This window comes from Poecilia reticulata, chromosome 1, assembly GCF_904066995.2.
Source record: "Poecilia reticulata chromosome 1, P_reticulata-male-v2, whole genome shotgun sequence".
Taxonomy (NCBI): domain Eukaryota; kingdom Metazoa; phylum Chordata; class Actinopteri; order Cyprinodontiformes; family Poeciliidae; genus Poecilia; species Poecilia reticulata.
Window position 1 is genome coordinate 10,866,547 of NC_088830.1, and position 21,287 is coordinate 10,887,833.

A 21,287-nucleotide genomic window follows, 5' to 3' on the forward strand; every position below is an offset into this window, starting at 1 on the left:
CCTCATTTCTAGTAGAAATGTCTTAGTACGCTTGAAATAAGACAAAACTAACTGACAGATACATTTTCCACAAGATATAGGAACTTGTTTCAAGTCAATAATTCCTCAGTATTGGTGAAAAAGTACTAGTTCCACTGACAGATGTTTTTTATTTTTAAAATGGGAATAGAATTGAAGAAATCTGCCAGTGGAACGAGTACTTTATATCAATATTCAATAATTATTAACTTAAAACAAGCTCCTACACCGAAATATTACTTGTCAGTTAATTTTGTGTTATTTCAAACGTCCTACGATAATGGCACTAGAAACGGAGACAAATATACTTGGTAAGATTTGTGTTTTTGAAATGTATGCTCCATTATAAGCCAGTTGGCTCTTGAGCTTTCCGTGTCTGTGTGTGATTTTTTAAATTTAATACCACTTGTCAAATCTTGCCTTTCCGTTTAACTCCGTCCTGAGAGAAAACCTGTCCTCTCATATCAATGCTGGTAAGGTTTGCAAAAAGATGAACAAACTCTTAAATGATTTGGTAACTATCCGGTCTTTTTGGCTTCCACACTGTGTTTTTTTTGTTGTTTGTTTTATTTTGTGCTGTAGAGACGAGACACTGCCTGCCACAGACCTTTATCCCTCTCCAGCCTGCACCAACTGGCTCCAGCTCTGATCTTATTACTGAACTGGTGTACCATGAAGAGCTGCCCCACAGAGTGTGCCAACACACACCAGGCTACAAGTGTGAAGGCTCCTCGTCAGACTCTGCAGCTCTCCGTCTGACAGGGAGGACACATCGGACAACTCAGGGAAACATGTGCTGCTTCGTGGAGCGGAGTTGGTCAGAGCCAGAGAGGAACTGCAGAACAGGAAGCAGTAAAAAATATAACACAATGCAAATCACAGCTGCAAGCATCATGGTCTCTCTTAAACTCTCGTATGTCAAAAATAATGTTTTTTTTTTTTAATAAGACTTTTTTTTATTGCTGTAATGCAAATTAAGATTTTCCCATAGATTATTGGGAGGAGGAAAATTACCTATCTTTTTAAAATGAAATATAAAGATGAAAAGAGTATTATTCTTTACTTGAAGTATGTTGTTTTATCATATTTTGAGGGATGTCTCTCTTTTCCCCTCCACTAAAAATAAACCTTTTGCAACTTATTAAAGCTTGAATTGGCATTCGCAGCATTTTTATATCTTCAAAGGTTATACTTTTGGGTAAAATAGGGGAAAAAAAGAACGTTCCCCCCAAAGGTTTTCAAAGCATTCCCCAGAACAGAACATTCTGATTTTCAGATCCGTCTGCTTCCTGAGTTTTGGTGCTGGGTTTGTTCTTAAAGGGAAAGAAGAACTGAAGCGCTCGAGATGGAAATCATAAGTTAATTTTTTTGTTGTTGTTGTTGTTATTTATTTAAGTAAGGGGGATTCCGTCGTAAGAGTTTCTGAATTTGAATGCTAAATCATTATCATTAATGTTTTTCACTATAACCCGTGCACACGGTGGATTATATAATATATTACAATGGCATTAAAGTGACAGTGAGTTCTCCTTGACGCGGCCCTGTCCTTCCCCTTTAAATCCAGACCCTCCGCCATGTCGGCATAGACAGCAGCTTCCTCTGCTTCTGCATCCCCCGTCTCCCCCTCTCTGGCTACCACTTTCTGCCGCGTCAGCTACGTCTTTTTTCCTCTCTCTCCCCTCCCTGCCATGCTCCGGGTTACCTCGCTGCTGCTTGCCCTGCTGTTCGTTCTGTTGCCGGGCTCGGGCTGGGGTTATTTCCCGGAGGAGCGCTGGAGCCCCGAGTCGCCGCTCCTGGCTCCCAGGGTCGTCATCGCGCTGGTCTGCCGCAACTCGGCCCACTCTCTGCCGCTGTTCCTCGGAGCCGTCGAGCGGCTGAACTACCCGAAGGACCGCTTAGCGCTGTGGTGAGTTTCACTGACGCTATTAAACATTAATATGTGTTTTAGTTTAATTTATGTAACGGGGAGTAGCTAAGAGACGCTGTCAATGAACGCTGACAACTTTAATGTTGGGACAGTCGGTTACTTGTGGAGAAAGCACGTGCACTTTATCCGCACAAATCATATAATGAATGATTATATTTGATACGTTCAGCGGAGTTTTCCTCTCCGCTGGGCGTGGACCGGTTTGCCCGGAGAACGGGACCCATGAGGCGGCCTCCGCCTGCAGAGACGTGCCCGTGAAAAGTTCCATTCAGTCACAGTAGATCATCCCCTCATCCCCCCTTCGTTTTTTCCCCTTCTCTCCTCATACCCAGGCCCCCTCCATCCCCCTTCCACACACCCGTCCTCTTGTCTGAACTAGAATCAGAACTTATAAAAAAAAAAAGCACCTGAGTTTCAAACTCTTCCAACCTAATTGACCATGAAGCTTGTCCAACAAGTATTTGCAGGAAGGAAAAGCTTCGCTCCGGGGCGTTCTGTCATCCTGCACAGATTACTCTTGATTCAGGCTCTCTCACTTCCCTTTTTCTGCTTTCTTTTATTTATTTATTTATTCGTCTTCCATTAAAAAAGAACTGTGTAATGTTTTAATCTTTTCATTAGCATTCATACCTGACAGGTTGAATCTGTTTCTATTTCATGGTCCAGCGGGATTAACAAGGAAACCATGAGCGCAAAAAAAAAAAAAGAAAAGCTCTGAGAGGAAGTTGTGTTCTGACTTTGAATTTTACTTCTAAGGATTTTTAAAAAATATTTAAACGACACAAATAGGTGTTAAGTTGGAGCTTGATTTCCCAATTATCTGTAAATCTTTTTGTGACAAACGACAATGTTTATGTTGAGCTCTTCTTTCACAGTTTATGTCAGGGGGTCGTGACCTTTCATGTGGTTAACTTCATGACACACACAGACATTTTGTTATGCTTGTGCTGCAAGAAACAGGAACAGAGAAGCAGAATGCAGAAAAATATGTGCTTTAGTTTTTTTTTTCTAACACAAAAAAATCTAAAAAGTCTGCCAGACATTTGTATTTAGCCTTCTTTACTCTGATGCCCCTGAATAAAATCAGTTTCCTCGAGAAGTGACTTCAGAGTTAAACTGTATTCGCAACATATAAACATAGCTGTTCTGTCAAGTTAAAGTGCGGAAGAAGGCGCTCTAGTCGGACTAGACTGAAATTAAAACCAAACTAAACGACAACGACCCTAAAAAAAATTGACCTTCAAATATCTTAAGTTCTTTAAAACAAATTATTGATGGTCTTAACTTTTGTGGCACGTATTCCACTTTGTGATCACACACTCCTCGTGAAGGTTTTGTGATTGTGACATCAGCAAACGTTAAAAAGTTTAAGGTGTGTCAATACTTCTGCAAGAAACTTTTTTTTTATTTCCTTTTGATGGAGGAAGACAAAAAAAAGAAAGCAAGAAAGAAAGCTACCTACAGACATCAGTGTGACAAGGTGAGAAGGAACGCTTGGCAGCAGAGTCCGACCAGCATGCAAACTCCCAGAGGGCTTTGCTGTGACGCGCACAATGACTGATGCCAGTTTCATAAATCAGTTTCAATCCTCTCTCTCTTGTTTCAGCTTTCATATCCTTTGGGCATAGTTCTCCAATCCCAAATATTTACTCTTCAAAAGACACTCAGTTATTTTTTTTTGTTGTTTTTTTTTTGTGTGTGTTTGTTTTTAAATCGCTGCCTGTGGACATTGAAAACCTCTCAGCAGTCAGACGCTCCTGCCAGCACGCTGAGAGCTAGACGGATGCAGCGAAGAAGACGGATTGCGGAGTCGGTCACACGTAGGCGTGGAGATGACACCGCTGTGTTAACTTGCCACAGACGCATGGGAAACGAACAGCGGCAGCACGCTGACTGTCACTCACTACGTGACAGGCTTGGGAGGAAATCCATTTCTGTCATTTTTACACATTCTTTCACTCGCCGGCTCTCGCTGCTGCTGCCCGTCCCTCCAACACGCATTGGGATTTGTTATCATAACACAGACAGTAGACGACTGCCTCGCTTTTTCAGCCAAATTCCCCAAACCCCTTTTTTTTAAGGGTGGCTACGCTCTAATAAACAAGACTTTGACCGAATTTAACTATCTCGGCTCTCCTAGGTAATTATTAAAACATTTTGTTTGCATTTTAAAGAAACTGAAGTAAATTGGCAGCTTTCATGCTGATTGATAGCATTTCTAAGGAGTTTCAAGATGCGTACCTCACACACGTTGAACACAGTTTCCTTCACCTTTTCTTTGAAGTCACAAAGAGAAGATGTTAAAAATATTCTGTCGAACCGTGTTAGAGACACAGCTGGCACTGTAAAAAGAAGGAGCTGCATTTGTCCTACAGATCGTTTAACCTCCAGATACAAAACAGGTTTCTTTATAACGAGAACGTAATAAGGAATAAGATCCCAAACTTACAATGGGGCGCCTAGTTATCTTATTTGAAAACAGAAACTTATGGTAAAGTAATTATACATGTTGGTTATTATAAGTATCATAGTTTTATAAACTAGTGTTGTGGCATTTCCCGCTTGACAATTATTTCTAAATTCACTTCAGCAGGACAAAATGAAGTAATTTGTTTGTGAAATAATTCTTGCTAGTGGAGGGCATTTATTGTATCATTTATCGTGAAAAATTTCCTGTAGGAATTTCAATTTATCGTTTTCTCTATAAATTAACGTTACATAAACCCCCTGACTGTGTTATCAGAAATGTTAATTTTACTATTTTCTCCACGTTTGGCTCCGTAAGAGAATCAATAAATATCACTATGTTTGAAAATTTGATGAAATGCAGTTAATATGTGCAGTTTCAATCACACTTGTATAAAGAATCCTGTTTCAAATGTGAATGCTTTTGAAATATCGTTACATTAAATTTCTAAGTACTTATCGCCTAGTTTTTACTGATTTATTTATTTTGCGAGTTTTTAAAAATGCACACATGCAGTTCATGTCGTAATTTATACACACTGTATTTTGCGTTGTGATTCCTAAAACAGCTGCTTTCATTCGTGGGAAAGCACAGTAAGTCTGAAATTTCAACAGAAGAGACAGAAAACAATCAGCTGCCCAGAAATATCTGGTTACAAAACAATTTCTTCATGTTAGTTTGGCGTAAAATAGCTTCAGTTTAAGTTTTAAGCACAAGGAAAGACTTAGAGTATTAATATTTGTACCCCACAATCACTGCATGTTTGTGTGTAAAAGTGTTTTTATAAAGGTCGGTGGCTGAATTTTATTTATTTTTTCCAAAACTGGCTTTAAGAAGGCGAAGAAAGAGCTGAGCAGCATCTGTGTTTACATAGCTGCTTTTGTTTCACTCGCAGAAGATGCAAAGGATGAATAAAAACTGTGAAAATTCACTACTCTGCAACGATCGTGTCACTTATGGTGTGTGTTTTATGTTTTCGTGGCTGTTTTAAAGAAGGCTTAATGTGATATAGAGGAATGAGAATATGTGAACAATTTTCACCGTGACTCACCAGCTGCTCATAGTTGGAAACCAGTAAACTTCATGTTAGCGACTGGCTGCCGTTACGCCGGATTTCATCTAGTTTTTCCAGATTCCCCATCAGTAATCATAACTCTACTATAATCTCCCAAATTACAATAATCCAGTGTTTTATGTTGTTTGGCCTCATTTTGATAACAGTGGAATTTAGTTTATTGGTACTTTTCTAATGTACTGATTACAACTGAGGCTGTTAACTTTTTTTCCTAATGAGTTTTCCAAATTTTACTTTTCTCCCTTTTAAATTCTTAAAAACAAAAAATTTCCAAAATTTAAACTTTATGCACTGTAAACTCCATTAATCTCTAAGAACAATTTGTCGCCTGAAACAATGTTTGTGCATTAACATTAGCGCAAACATTAGCAGTCCACTGCACTAGTGCATTAGCATTGGCTTTTTCCCTAAAATAAGCTTCTTGGCTATAAATTTATTAGCCATGGTTAGCACACTGAATGGAGGAAGTCAATGTAAGACAACATGCTAGTGATGCCCCCCATGCCACAGGCAGCATTTAGGCTAACATTAGCATTTTGGCTAATTTTAGCTTATACACTAGTTTTAACATACTGAATGGAGTAAATCCATGCTAGCCAACATGCTTGTGATTCTCCACATGCTATTAATATTACTTTAGCTAAACGTAGCATTGATGCTAATATTTAGCATCAGAATGTTGGGTACCAACCGACGGGCAGGCCCTGGTTAAATTTCCTCAGAAATGTTCTAGTTCCTCTTGTTGTTGCTCCACAGGGTGGCGACAGATCACAACATTGACAACACCACAGCTATCCTGAGAGACTGGCTTATCGTGGTGCAGAATTACTACCATTATGTGGAGTGGCGACCTGATGACGAAAACAGGTAACGTACATTGAGTGTTTTTTTTATTTTTATTATTATTAGTTTTTCTTCTTTAAATGGGCCCATCTTTTTATGTCCCAGTGCCTTTGAGGATGAAGTGGGGCCAAAACACTGGAATAATCTCCGATATGAACACGTGATGAAACTTCGGCAGGCAGCGCTGGACACTGCCCGCGAGATCTGGGCCGACTACCTCCTGGTACGTTGGCGCCAAGTCATGACACTCAAACTTCTGCTAACTATCAAAGTAATCTGCATTACTTTGGAAAACCTGGATTGATTGAAAGGGAGAGTTTGGATTTTTTCTGTTTCATGGACAAGCTATTAGACATTAGTATCATAGATAGATTAAGCAGGTACCACTTGTAGTGCAATACTTGTGAACTCAGCCTCTAAATCCACTTTTAAAACGCTAAAGCAATTTCCGGGATGAATATAAGATTGAGTGTTGGGGCCATTGTAGATTAATAAAAAAAAATATGAGAAGCAGTGATTTAAAAACAAGCACAATTTCTAAGAAACTCCAATTTTGAGATTGATTTAATAGATTTTCATGAAATTGATTTCATGAAATTTTCGTCAAATTGAGGAGAAAAAAATTACAAGCAGCATTCCTCCTGTCCTTATCTAAAGGCCAACGAGACTTTAGATGCCCATCCCAGAAGAGCACGGCATGTAGGACTTTACATGTTTACAGTTAATGGCATACATTTTCTCAGCCTATCTAAATAATGGCAAATCATGTCATGAGATAATTTTGTCCCTATTTTATTTTCAGCTCAAGCTAAGTTTATAGTTGACCCATTGACCTATCCAGTTTCACTCAAACTGGACAGTTTGGAAGGTGAACCTAGTCTTGCAGAGCAAGCGTGTTCCTATGAACCCTCTCTGACGGCTCGTCTTCAGAGAATACTGCACCAACGTTCGAGTCGAGTACAAAAGACACACCACTTGTTCCACTCGCGGTTCTCAACGCAAACTTTAAAAATGTGACTAGACTCAGCTCTTCTGCAACTATCAGCAGGAGTAACTCTCCTTTTCATATCGCAAAAGTACAGGTACACAAAATAGCCCAAGTGCTTCAAACATTTTCAGCATTCAGTCATTCATTCATTCATTGTTGTAGAGGTTTTCTTTTGAAGTTAAATGTTTTTGTATTCCCTATCAAGCCAGTCTTAGTCAGAGCACAAGCATAGCGGTTGATAAAATGGAGCAAATGTTTGTGCTTCCCTCTTTAAAAAAAAAAAAAAAAAGAGGATAAAATGCCCCTGAGCAGCTGTTTGACTCCCAGCTGCCCCGCAGTTGCTGACTGTTAATGCTCTCTGACAGACTAAGGGAAAATATGGCAGAACATAAACTAATAGCATATCCCTACAACAACACCCCATAAGGCTTGTTTTAACCCATTACGATGAGCAGATCCATGCAGCGTCTGCGCTCGCCTCCCTCTCTGTGATCAAACCACGTTGCCGATGAGTCATCCGCCGGGGAGACGGAGAGGGGAGGGGAGGCTTTCTCTGCAGGCGCGTACACGTTGATGAGTAATTGTATGTAAATATTTAGCCGCTCTCTTTGCTCTGTAGATGTCCGACTGTGACAACCTGCTCACCGACAGAGACGTGTTGTGGAAGCTGATGAGGGAAAACAAGACCATCGTCGCCCCCATGCTGGAGTCTAGAGCTGCTTACTCCAACTTCTGGTGTGGGATGACTTCGCAGGTAATCTGAGGTTTTTTTTTTAGTCCGCTCGAGGTCCCTCGCATCTGTTTCAGTAAATATTCGTTGCATATAGAAGATTCCTTGGTGTAAATATTGTTGTTTATGTAATAGAAGTTGAAGAAGAATAAATGTTCTTAGAGTTCCTGTTCAGCTGCTGCTCAAATGTTACACTGAGATATTTTTCTCTGCAATGTGACACTCTCACCCATCACGTCGTCGTTCTTGAACCGCTGCACACAGAGAGCCAACATACTGTAAAGATTATGTATCCGAGAGCCTCAAAGACTCCCCAGATGGCAGATGAGATTTATGTTTCTGTTTTATGTGCCTGAAAACCTTCAGAGGAGGAGAAAGAGAACAGAGCAGCAAATGAGACGGAGACCAAACCCATCGCAGATGTTCCAATTTGTGGGTTTTGTGGAGCATTGTTCCTGGGTCAAACTGCTGAGTCAAACTCAGCTGCGTGTTTGTCCAGATTGTTTCCAGAATCATCTTTAGAAAGGTCAAATAAATAAAAAAAAGTGATTTTAATTATAAATCTAAACCCTTTTAAATACATTTTAAAGTGGGAATATGATTGAATATATATGGTTCTGGTAAGAAATTTGGGTTTGCTTCTCGTGGGCATGTTGGTGTTTATGATTTATTGAACAGGAGACTTTAGTCCAACTCTTAAACGGGGGCAGACGGTTCTGTAGTTTCCAGAGACGTAATGGAATTTGAAAGCACAAATACCTGAAGTTGTTGTAAAAATTCAAAAATAAGTTAATAGAAATTTGACGTCACGTTGTCGCCGTGTTTGACGCCTCTGTCAGTTTATGAAGAAAAGGAAACGACACTGGACTCTCAGCAATGGAGACTCTGACTGTGAATTTGATGCCTAAAAGTTGCAGGATAAAAGCTTTCAAGGAAGAACTGGAACTGGGTTCAATAAATCCTTCAAAAAAACTTTGAAAATGGTGTTTATAAGTAATTAAATGGTTCTCCAGATAGAAACTTATTTATGATGATTTTTTTCATCAAGCATGGCTTTTAGTTTGAGGCATTAGTGAAAAATGGGAAACACTGTAGTGCATGACATATGAAAGAGAAGTAATGTCCTCATTATTTTAATAGCAAAAAAGAAAACATTATTGAGGATTGTTTTACATGCATTCATAAGAAAAAATATTTTTGTGGAAGAGGAAGAAAAAACACAAAATGAATCATTGTTTCTTTAAGGATTGGTTCCACGTCATGCTAAATTAATGTGTAATTAAGATAGCTGATTTATTTCTCAGGTGTACTGAAATTTTTTGCTCCGTTCAGCTCAAAGGAAGCTTAATGATATTAGAAAATTGTTCGGCGGGTGTGCAGATAGCCCACATCCTCATTATGTTCCATTATGGAGTATCTTCAGGGTTTGTCCACGCTAGCTTTAATAAAAACTCCAGCTGGTTCTGCTCATTAAAATAAGTTACTTAAGCAAAAGCTCTGTGACGTGTGTTTTCTTGAATATGCAAACACTTTTGCATAATTTAGATTTCTCAAACTCATTTTACCTACGGTGTAAGTTTTTTATTTTTTACACAGTTGGGAAAATAAGTATTGGAGACACTGCAGATTTCTCATGCTTTCCTCTTATGATCTGTAATTTTCACTCTACGTACACTTCAACTGTGAGAGACAGAATCCAAAAAAAAATTCAGAAAATCAGATACATTTTTTTGGAGTGCACCGATTTATCGGACAGCTGATTTATCGGTGCCGATTTCCTTAATTTTGGGAGATTGGTGATCAGCCAAGTTTTACACATGAAGCAGATCTTATCTAGCTTGGCAAAGGTCTAAGAATCGACCTCTGTCCTCCAGGTTTGACTGACAGAACGACCCACCAAGTTGTGTCTTTACAATTCACAATAGTCACCCCACTGTTGCCAACTCCACAACTTTCTTGCTATATTGAGCAACATCTCAGACAAGAAAAATGGTGTTAGCCAAAATTTTAATCGGCAGGTTAAGCTTTTTAAAAGTTCAGTGATCGGCCAGAGAAACGCAATCAGTGAACCCCTAATTTTTGTAAATAGTTAATCTGCATTTTATTGCATGAAATAAGTATTTGATCACCTACCAACCTGCAGTAAACCCCTCCTGTCCTCCATTTGGTGCCTGTATGAAACACATCTGTCCACACACTCACTCAATTGGACTCCAATGTCCAACATGGACAAGACCAAAGCGATGTCTAAGGACACCAGGGACAACATAGGCTGCAGGACAAAAGTCAATCAGTTTGGTGAAAAGTGCTGGTGCAAATGGAGGAAACCTTTGGATGAAGGTCAGACTCCCTCAGTCTGGTGCTCCAGGCAAATTCAGGCCTTGTGGAGCATCAATGATCATGAAAAGTGTAGAGGATTAGGACAGAACTGCATGGGAGGACCTGGTCAATGACCTGTGGAGGGCTGGGTCCATGGTCTCAAAGGTTTCCATAGTAACACACTATGCCGTCATGGATTAAATCCTTCAGGGTGCACGTGTCCAGCCCGGTCCATCTGAGGTTTGGCAATGACCATCTGGATGATCCATTGGAGACGTGGGAGAAGGTCAGGAGGTCAGATGAGACCAAATTAGAACATTTTGACATAAACTCCATTCTGCGTTTTTGGAGGAGGAAGAAGAAGGATGAGCACAGTCCCAAGAATAGCATCCCAGTCGTGATGCCTGGTTGCGGGGCCCTAAATGTGAGAGTTTGGGCGACAGCCTCCTTCCCTCAGTGGAAGGAGGCTGAGGGAAGATGGGTCGTGGCTCGGTCGTCCAGCATGACGGTGACCCGGAGCAGTGGCTCCAGAAGAAGCATCTTGAAGTTCTGGAGGGGCCTAGCCAGTATAGAAAATCTATGAATGGAGCTGAAAATCAACCAATGAAGAGCTGTGTGGAGGAAAAGGGCTAAAATCCCTGCTGCTATGGAAACCTGGTCAAGATTTCTGTGTCAGAATATTTTTGTTCTAATGTAAATATTAAAGTCTAGAACTGGGAGTGGGAGCATGTTGGAGTAGGTATGTTACATTAGACGTTTATTTAATTTAAACATTTAATTTCCTTCTGGAATTAATAAAGTATTTTTAATCCAAATTCATTTTTGATGCATTGCTTTTTTTTGACAATTATTCCCTCTGTTTTCGGATAACTGTGCAGCTGCAAGGATTTCTGCTCTCACTTTTTTTAGTTTTGGACAGTTGCTATGCGTAACCATGGCAACAACGAGGCTGAAAAGGAGACTCTTCATGGATGCAGAGCAAGACCAAAGAGTGGAGAAGGAGGGAGGATCATATTCCAGACTCTAACATCCACCTGACTTTCTAACCACACAATCAGATGGCGTTAAAAAGAAGCTGCAAAAGCAAATGAGGTGGATTAGCAGTGCTTGCCAACAACTGTCATCCTGGACAAGTCGCTGTTTAACATCATCTCTCCTGCCTGGCTATTTAGCATGAGTCAGTTCTAGCCAGCAACAGTCTTCAGTCAGAGGCTTTTTCAAATTCGTTGCAAGACTGACTGCTACTGGAGATCCCTCCTGGCCACAGCATCTCTGTCCTCTTTGAGGATGCTGTTTGAGTCACAGCATCATTTAATTTTCATTTGGGACAAATTCAGAATTTCTTAATTGAATGGATTTTTTTCTGTTGTATTAAATTCTTATTTCATTCAATAAAATGCTAATTAAATAAAAAAATCATACAATGTGATTTCCAGGATTGTTTCCTGTACTTGAGATGTACCTACAATGAAAATGACAGATCTTTCTATTATGTGCAAGTTGAGAAACTTAAATCAAATACTTATTTTCCCAACTTTACATTTACATACAACTTATCCAGCTGAAGCTGCAGATTTTATTTTAAATTTTTAATAAATAATTTTTTTTTGCATCATTACTGTAAGGTCATGCCCACTTCCCTTTTGTACGTTTTCAGTTGTCAGCAGATTCCTTTCACTGAATCCAAACCATGTTGTTTCTCAGGGTTACTACAAGCGCACCCCGGCCTACATGCCCATCCGCCGCCGGGAGCGCCGCGGCTGCTTCGCCGTGCCGATGGTCCACTCCACCTACCTGGTGGATCTGAGGAAAGAAGCATCTAGTCAGCTGGCTTTCTACCCGCCACACCCCGAGTACAGCTGGGCGCTGGACGACGTCATTATCTTCGCTTACTCTGCTCGCATGGCAGGTGGGGAGGAAAAATGCAGCTGAGATTGCCTGGTCCCGTTTTTGATCCGCCCGCACATGTCGCATCGTTTGTCTTCTCTCCACTCCCTCCCCTCCTCAGACGTGCAGATGTACGTGTGCAACAGAGACACCTACGGGTATTTCCCGGTGCCCATGCGTTCCCATGCTTCCATGCAGGATGAGATGGAAAGCTTTCTGCACACTCACCTTGAGATCATGGGTGAGTCAAAGAGCTCAGTGAAACTGGTGCCAATTTTTATTTTTTTGTTTAATTGTTTTTGGTAAATGTCGACTGTCTGACACTGATTAGCACCACAGGGAAAGATGAATTAAAGAAAAGACTTGAAATAAATTTATTTTTGGATTGCAGTAGTAGAGAAACATAGAAACTCAACATCTAATTGTAATTTTTGTATCAAATTAACTGGTGGGACCCAAATTATTTTAATTAAATGCAACTGAAGTATTTTTGTTTTAAGTTGACCGGAGTTTCTCTGAATTTTTAGTAATTAGTAATCCAAGATTTTTGTTTCACCTCATCAGGATTATTCTGTTTTTATTCCCTTCAGGAAACTTTCCTTGCAACAAGGCGAGAAAAATTAAAAATAATAAGCTGGACAGGGACCCACATTTATCTTTGTGCCACACACAAGTCCCGGTCAAAAACAGCCAATCACAGCCAGGAGGAATGTCTTAGTGCTGTTAATTATGTCTGTGTACTCGCCGCTCAATGGCTAATGAAACGACTTACTGTTCCAGGAAAAGTGAGCATTCCTGGCAGATTTTGCTAACAGAAAGAAGTTGTAGCAAAGTGCAAAGCTGGAGGGGATAAGATGAGCTGCACGTACACAAAGTTGATAGACAGCGCTACGACCCTTCTCCTGGCTCTGATTGGTTGTTTCTAATTGGCACTGAGAGAAGGCAGAGGAGCTGCATTTATTCCACAGATTATCTTTCATGACATGGTGACAGTTTTTACAAATATGTAAAAATAAATTTTTATAAAAGTACTGCAGCTTTAAAGCGACACCAAGTGATTCATCTGATAAATGAAAACTTGTGTGAAAAAATGGAGAATACAACGGAGAAACGAGAGACGCTAGTCCTGCAGCTGCTATGCGTTTCTTCTCCGATGCAACTAAACAAAATGGCTAAATTACCGCCTTAGCAGAGTCCTGCTGATGGTCCAATTACAGGAAGCAGGCGACTTGCAGCAGATATTCATTTAAGGCTGCATTCACACCAGCCCTGTTAAGTCCACTTTAATCAAACTCTAGTTTGTTTGCCCAGAAAGTCTGGTGTGTTTGAGGTGTGAATGCATAATCGAACTCTGATGCAGACCAAAAAGGTGAACTCTGGTCCGTCTACAAACCAAGGTCTCGGTTCAGTTGAAGTGGATCAGTTTGAGTTTTAGGTCTCAGATTTAAAGATATGGTGCAAAGAGGAACCATCAAAAGTCTGTTGGGATGCTAAAAGTGTTTTAAGTCATTTTTCAGGCATCAGGAACATGCATTCACATAAAACTGGCACAAAACGTACAGCACATATGCAGAGGGTTTATTTCAAAGCTCTTAGATTATTCATTTATAGCTCCCGCTGTCTTCAGTGTTGAGATGCAAACCGACTGAAAGGAGCTAACGAGTAACCTGGAGGCTTTCACATTGAGAAATCGGTCCGAAGCCAGATCACAGATCTATGAACATTCAGGTGGAGTTGAACCTCTACCGCTCCAATCTACTGTACACTTTCTGAATTATTCCAATATGTTGCACCTGGGCCACTTAACAAAGCGCTTCACTTTCTAGTTTAAAATGAACAAAGGAAGAGGAACGTTCCAGGTGAGGATTCTTTAGATACAAGTTCTTGTAATGGAGATCAGGATCATTAGCAGGGCTGCACAATATTAGTAAAACATGATGATGTGTGTGAACGTCGCTTTCGGTTCGTTGCATATCTCAGTGAGTTGAAAAAAAGAAAAAACTAGATTTATTGTGTCCGTCTCGACATGCTGCTTCTGGCTACATCTGCTGTTTTCTCAAAGAAACGGCTTAGTTGTATTTTCTTAATGACTTTACCTCAACGCCACAGAAAGCTTCTCCAAATGTATATTGTTGATATAAAGCGCTTGACTGCATGGTGCTTATTTAATTGTCTGATATTTATGGCAGTTCAAGCAGTTTTTGCAGTATTGATCGCGTGTGCAGTATGACTGTGAAAACCGAGTGTTATTTATTGCACAGCCCTATTTATTAGTGATTTTAAAAAAATACATGTGCTATATTCAGTCTGCGCTATTTGCAAAACTTTACTACCGTAGAGGGTTTATGGTTCTGGTGAGAAGTTTACATGCAGAACAGATATGCGCATAATTGTTTACGTCACTGGTGGATTTCAGTAATCTTTTAATTTCACTGACTTGTTTTGCTTGTTTGGAAATAACATTAACATTTTGGAGCAGCTCAGGCAGAGTCTTGACTTTAATTACCTTGTGTGGAGGGAGATGAAGAACGTCGACTTTGAGCTCATGGCCAAAAATAACTCATCAAAATGCCAGAGGAAGGAGGCAAAAAGCTGTTCAGCAACTACAGGAAGGTTTTGATTGCTGTAGAGCCTAAAAAATATTTTATATTATTTAAACTTGCATTATTACACCATTATCTATATTTCACTAGGTGAGTGCAACTGAATTCCCTGTACTGACAAAGTTACGGCTCTAATTTCACTTTTTTTCCCCCTCTATTTTTACTTGTATAACGTATGATTTCACGCTCTTCATTTTGTGTTTTTTGTAAAATTCTCTTCTTTTTTTCTTCTCCTTTCCTTCAACAGTGAATAATCCTCCACTGGAGCCCTCCAGCTTCCTGTCTCTTCCTCCCAAGCATCCAAACAAGATGGGCTTTGATGAGGTATACTCACACTCCACCTCCTACGGTCAGGAATACGCATTAGCCCAGCGTATGTGTCTGTGTGTGTGAGCGTCTGCATTCGTTTGTGCGCAGGTCTTCATGATAAATCTGGTTCGTCGAGTCGACCGCCGCGAGCGAATGCTGAGAACTTTGTACGAGCAGGAAATCAGCTGTAAGGTCGTTGCCGCTGTGGATGGCAAGTATGTTTCTTCGTCGTCTTCCTCTCCTCCTTCCTGTCGTCTTTTTTTTTTTAGCGCCTCTGGATCGTGTGCGCTCGCCTCCCGCAGAGCACCGAAACTGACATAAACAATCAGGTGAACAGTAGCTGTTCTCGCTGTTTATTCTGCTGGAGGTGGGTTTACATGCTTTCATCTGTGTAAATACAGCCGAAGCCTAAGATTCAAATATTTACAAACTCTTATCTAAATTTTTTTTCTTTTTTTTTTTTTGACTGTGTCTGGTGTTTCATCAGACTGGATTATTCATGTTTTACAACAGTTAGGATTACTATTATTTCTGTTTGCTAGATGCTTGATAATTAAAGATTTTCACATACATGAAGGTCACAGTGACTTTAAACAGTTTGGGAAAGTCTGTGGGATGATGTCATGGCTTTGTGAACTTCTGATAGGTTCAGGTGACCTGAAGCAGCACCTCAACACATTGCTTCCCTGTGTGACATTGTGAAAAATTCAAAGAAATCAAACAAGAACATGGATGATACTTGCATTTCCACTCCAACTGTAATAATCCCCGTTCAGCTAAATGTTGTTCTTTTGTTACTGTTTCATATTTTACTTCCTTCCTTTCTCTCATTTCCGTCATGTTACTTGTGGTTCCTTCCTTCCTTTCTATATAGGGTTGATGGTGGCTGAGATGGTAGACGTTTGTCCTGTAACCTCTGTCCTTACCTCCTTCCTTCTTTCCATCGATCCTCCTTTTTCATAGTGAATGTTTGGATTTTATATGTTTTAAAACACACCTAAAGGAGTTTTAGAAAAAAGTTAGGAAAGCTTGAGTCACAAGTATTGGGAGATTTTTACTCCATAAACAGAGGATGTTATGAAAACCTTTATTCTGAAACTAAAATGCCCCCTAATAATCACTGTAATGACGTGAAACGGCAGACATCTCCAGGCACCAACACCTTGGAGCTACTTAGTCTGTAGAAAAGTGAACATAAGCTTTGCTATAGACGACATATTGATTGAACTCTAAAGGTCGTTGGGTGTAATTAGTTCAGCTTTATGCTCTTCCAGATGAGCGGCCGGTTAATGCTCCGCTCTTTTTCCTGCTCCATAAGCATGTGGGCTGAACTTTATGATCTGGCTTATACTCAGTTGATTGGGCCCAACGTCGCTAGAATGAGGGTCAGCTGTCCGCCAAGCGAGTCCCCGGAGTCCAAGCTTAACCTCTGAGGGACCTCATCAGTCGTCCTGGAAACCGTCCAGCCGTCCGACGCCCTAAAATACAAAAACCTGACGAATGCAGCACCGTTTTGGGAATAAACAAAAGTTGCGTTAAGATCATTTAAAGAAGAAGAAAACTCCAGTGTAACATATTTTATAAAGTTTGGTTGTTTCTGTGCAAGTCAATTATTATTATTTTTATTTTTCTCCTGTCGTGTAATTTATAGATTTAATCCCTCATCTGTTTATACTTAATCCCATCTCTTTCTGCCAGAGCTCTGAATACGTCTGATATAGATTCCATGGAGATTAAGATGCTGCCGGGATACAAAGACCCTTATCACGGTCGGCCTCTCACCAAGGGCGAGCTGGGTTGTTTCCTCTCTCATTACAACATCTGGAAGGAGGTGAGACACTTGAACGCACCAGAGGCATTCGGTTCCCCCTGCACAAGGCCGATAACAGTTTGTGTTTAATCAGTGGATTGGTTTGTTGTTTGGAAACTCGGGTTTTCTCAGACAAATTAACTTTGCAGTTCAGGCTCGTGTTTTTTATGCTCTTGTTTGCTATTGAGAAAGACTTTGGATCAGATATGAGAATATTATTTTATTACCTTTATTTATGATTGAGTAGTAGTGACAGAAAGACACTGACTGTATGTGCCACCATGTTGAAGTTGCTTTATTAGCCGCCTTTAGCTCGTTTCTATATTCAGATCTGTTTTTTTCTTTTCACCATTTTCCACTTGGCAGGTAAGTTTGCTGACCAACCAGGCAGAGTACCTGCATGGTCACTAGACCAGACTGCATCAAGGCCTGCTGGGAAAATGAAAACGGCATCTCCATAAAGCTAGCATATAGCACCAAATTCTCTAAAGTGCTCCTGGTAGACGACCTTGTCGGGGTTTAGACTTGATTAAACACAACGGATCGATTTTTCTCCCACATTTTTTTCTTCCACTTAACTTTCCATAAGTTTGCTTGCACACAACACACTCGGCAGTGACATTTTGTAGCTTATGCTCTCTGCAGAGTCTGGCAGCTATCGGGTCATTTGTGTAAGTCCTAAAACTGCATTAAAACAGATTATTTTTTTATTTTTTTTGCTGAAATAAATCACTTTTCAAAATTTACAAAAATAAAACCATGAAATACATCACTGTGTACATAATGCATCTATAAATTCTGTAGTAATGTTTGTTGAGATGCACCTTTTTAAGCAGCAGCGGTTTCACAAATCTAATACTTTTAAAAGAAAATTGTTTATTTCGCTAGGAGGGAAAAAAAAAACGTTTTAAGTTACAGTCGGTTTAATTGAACGAAATAAAACGGGATCCAAGTTTGAATCACTTTTGCTGTTTTGTTTTGTCTTTTTCGCAGCTACAAGATAAAAAAAAAAGAGGCACCGTAAAAAGTTGTTTGCTTCATTAAATGCCCTATTAAATAACCATTGGGCTTGTTACTGCAGCAGTATGGGTTTATGGTTCAGAAAGTCGCCTCTTGCTGCCTCGGCTGAAACCCTTGTGTCCCTGTGAACCCGTTCAGATCGTGGACCGCGGCCTCCAGACGACCCTGGTGCTGGAGGACGACCTCCGCTTCGAGGTGTTCTTCAAACGCCGGCTCCAGGCACTGCTGCAGGAAGTGACCACACACAAACTGGACTGGGATCTTATGTGAGTAAATAGACATAACCCAGATTACCCCCAAAATAATCCCTCCTGTCAAACATGACATTTCTCCACCAGACATCCAGGTGGTTTGGAAATGTTCTGTTTTAGCGTTTTGCTAGCGAGCACAGATGCTGAGCATCGGCTCAGAAAACCCCCCCAGAAAGTTGCAGTGTTTATTTGACTATCACATTTTTACAGAAAGGCAGTTCAAAGGGCTTTACACCATAGAAATGTGATGCAGTGGCAAATTATGGAACAAGCAATAAACATTAATGTTTGCCAAATGCCATCGTCAAGACCGTAAAGCAACTGTGCCTCAAATATATGGACTAATGTCCCAGTTGTAATTAATCGAAGCCTGGTGGGGGTTTTAGCCTTGATTTACAGGAACTCAGTTTTTCTGCGGTTTTGCAGTGTTTTGGAAGTTTCTTCCATATTGAAAACCTAATGCTTTGCTTCTCCATGTTAATGGAGTTTAGATACATTCACAATGTTTAATCTGATATTTTAACAGCCATCAGTTTCAATATTCTTTGTTAGACTGTAATGATATGGATGTGATATTTTAAAACATACACATAAGACTGTGGTGGCCTTGGAAAAGATGAATAAAAAGGTTTAAAAAATAACTAAAAACTATTAAAATGAATCTTAACTTGGGGGGGGGGGGGGAATCAGGTTAGGAAAAAAAAAGGTTTTACATTTGCACCATTCCTTTTATGCATTTATCTGAAGTTTAAAATGTATGTCGTCTGAGCAGGATAGTAAAAGAGGTTAATAAAATCCCTGTAGCTCAACGTTGAATCATAATGTTTCCATAAGAGCCGTTAACATCAGCTCGTTATGCTAACCTGGAAAAAACCTTCGGTAACACTGTATTTGACGGGGTGTACATAAGACTGACATAAACATGACATAACATCTGTAATGAACATGAAGAAGTCTTTATGAATGTTTATAACTGTTTCATGAAGTGTCTTTCGGCAAAAATGACACATTTAATGCAAAGTTGCTTTAAAATTTAATTAAAAATTCCAACTTTAGACTTTAAATTGAAATTGCCATTATTAAATCGGTTTTATTTGCATTATTTGCACTTTAATGCAAAGTTGGCAAAAATGTTTATTTTTTTTTCAATTAAAAAACTAATAGTGAGAAAAAATGAGGTTTCTGTGTATTTTATGTTTTGGTGGTTATTTCTAAATCTAAAAGTTTTGTATGAACTATTGTTTCACAAGGTGAAACAAACAAAAAACAACAACTTTTTTCTCTGTTTTAATTGGTAATCTGACAAATGGCGCCTCAGATACATCGGACGGAAGCGGATGCAGGTGGACCACCCGGAGAAGTCCGTCCCGAACGTCCACAACCTGGTGGAGGCCGACTACTCCTACTGGACGCTGGGCTACATGCTGTCTCTGCAGGGAGCCCAGAAGCTCCTCATGGCCGAGCCTCTGAGCAAGATGCTCCCCGTCGACGAGTTCCTCCCGGTCATGTACAACAAGCACCCCATGTGAGTCCAACCCGCGTTTTCTCTGTCGTCCTCCGCGCGGCGCTCTTCTTTTACACGACCCCCCGTTTTCTGCCCCGCCAGCTCGGAGTACATGGCTCCCTTCGAGGAGCGGGACCTGCGGGCGTTTTCCGCCGAGCCGCTGCTGGTGTACCCGACCCATTACACGGGGGATGCGGGCTACATCAGCGACACAGAGACATCCGTGGTGTGGGACAACGAGACCGTCAAGACGGACTGGGACCGGGCCAGGTCGAGGAAGACGCAGGAGCAGGGCGAGCTGAGCTTCGAGGCGCAGAACTCGGACGTGCTGCAGTCCGAGCTGGAGAACGTGAGCGCGCGGGACGAGCTGTGAAGAAGAAGAAGAAAAGGGAGAAGTAGAGCTCCGAGGCACGGAGACAAGGGAGACTGAAAAAAGCTGTGATGCAGAGAACAGAGGAAAGTATGGAGGGAACATGATCAAAAACAGCCTGAGAGGCAGAGCTAATGGAGGCTTAGTTCACCAGGGAAAAAACAGTTTCCTTATAGATTTCTCGCTCCACTAATGGATCTTTCTCCTGAGAGATTAGATGTCGAGTTAACTCTTGAAGAGTCTGCTAACACCTTTTGGTTTATTTATTGCAGTCGATACAAATGTCTTGCTTTAAGTGTGATCCAGTTATTTTATTTAATTTTTTTTGTACATCAACTTTTCTGAAACTAATGCAAACGTTCACTTAGACTTTCTGTGCATCTGAAAAAGAAAACAAGGTTGCATATATGCAAGTGGATTAATCGATTATTGGATTAATCATCTAAATTTGGCATTTGATCAGTCGGTAAAGGGAGTACACAGATTTAAAAAAAGCCACTTGTTGAAAGAACAACATGTTTGGGCAGTAATGAACTGTAAAACAGAATATACATTTTGCCTTTAAGATGAAAAGAAAAACACTTTTTCAGTAAATATGTCCTGTGCAAAACTCCTGATGTGGCATTTTTAGCTTCGCCTGCTGCAAATTCTAGTTTGCAACCTTATCTTATTGTTAATATAGGAGTATATTTTGGGTTAAAATAAATAATTGGATCACATTTTATTTTGCATGGACTGACTCTGCAGCTCCTCGGGTGTTTATGTTTGTCAGCTCCTGCATGTCCACAATCTGTGGCCTTTTAAACCAAAAAATTTAGGTTTTTTTTTTTTTATAATTTTTTTTTTAATTTTAGGTTTAATGCAGATGATGGAAGCAATAAAAAACAAAAACAATTGTAGTTGACAAAATATGTTCAATTGTTCCTGCTTTCTGTTTTGGATGTATCTTGTTATGCCTGCCTGAGGTCCTGACACCAACGTTTCTCTGAGTGTCTCTTATCGTCTTGTTTAAGGCAAACCTCAGACGTTTCTTTTGTTTTCAACGATGAATGTATCTGAGTCTTTTCTTGCCAAAGAAACGTTTCCACATTTGGACAGTAGCAGGTTTGATTGTCTCTGTGTTTTTTGGGGGGGGGGGGTTCTGCTCTTGACCTTTTGCAGGATTT

At 40.3% G+C, this 21,287-nt stretch overlaps 1 protein-coding gene across 1 annotated transcript; it reads left to right on the top strand.

Moving 5' to 3' along the window:
* Nucleotides 1–280: 280 nt before the first annotated feature.
* On the top strand, nucleotides 281–21,221 carry LOC103463461 (procollagen galactosyltransferase 1-like). The gene is made up of 12 exons (XM_017304555.2): nucleotides 281–1,924; nucleotides 6,244–6,354; nucleotides 6,436–6,553; nucleotides 7,938–8,072; nucleotides 12,072–12,276; nucleotides 12,376–12,495; nucleotides 15,105–15,181; nucleotides 15,275–15,381; nucleotides 16,865–16,997; nucleotides 18,135–18,262; nucleotides 19,566–19,772; nucleotides 19,854–21,221. The coding sequence occupies exons 1-12, from the start codon at nucleotides 1,707–1,709 to the stop codon at nucleotides 20,122–20,124; spliced, it is 1,830 nt and encodes a 609-aa protein (XP_017160044.1). The 5' UTR covers nucleotides 281–1,706; the 3' UTR covers nucleotides 20,125–21,221.
* The last annotated feature ends 66 nt before the right edge of the window (nucleotides 21,222–21,287 follow it).

What these genes read in the sequence shown, in the direction of transcription:
- LOC103463461 (XM_017304555.2), top strand. Translation starts at nt 1,707, where the DNA reads ATGCTCCGGGTTACCTCGCTGCTGCTTGCCCTGCTGTTCGTTCTGTTG. An exon ending in TCTGGGCCGACTACCTCCTG is followed by an intron (nt 6,554 to 7,937) that starts GTACGTTGGCGC and finishes TTTGCTCTGTAG; the next exon opens with ATGTCCGACTGTGACAACCT. An exon ending in ACAAGATGGGCTTTGATGAG is followed by an intron (nt 15,182 to 15,274) that starts GTATACTCACAC and finishes GTTTGTGCGCAG; the next exon opens with GTCTTCATGATAAATCTGGT.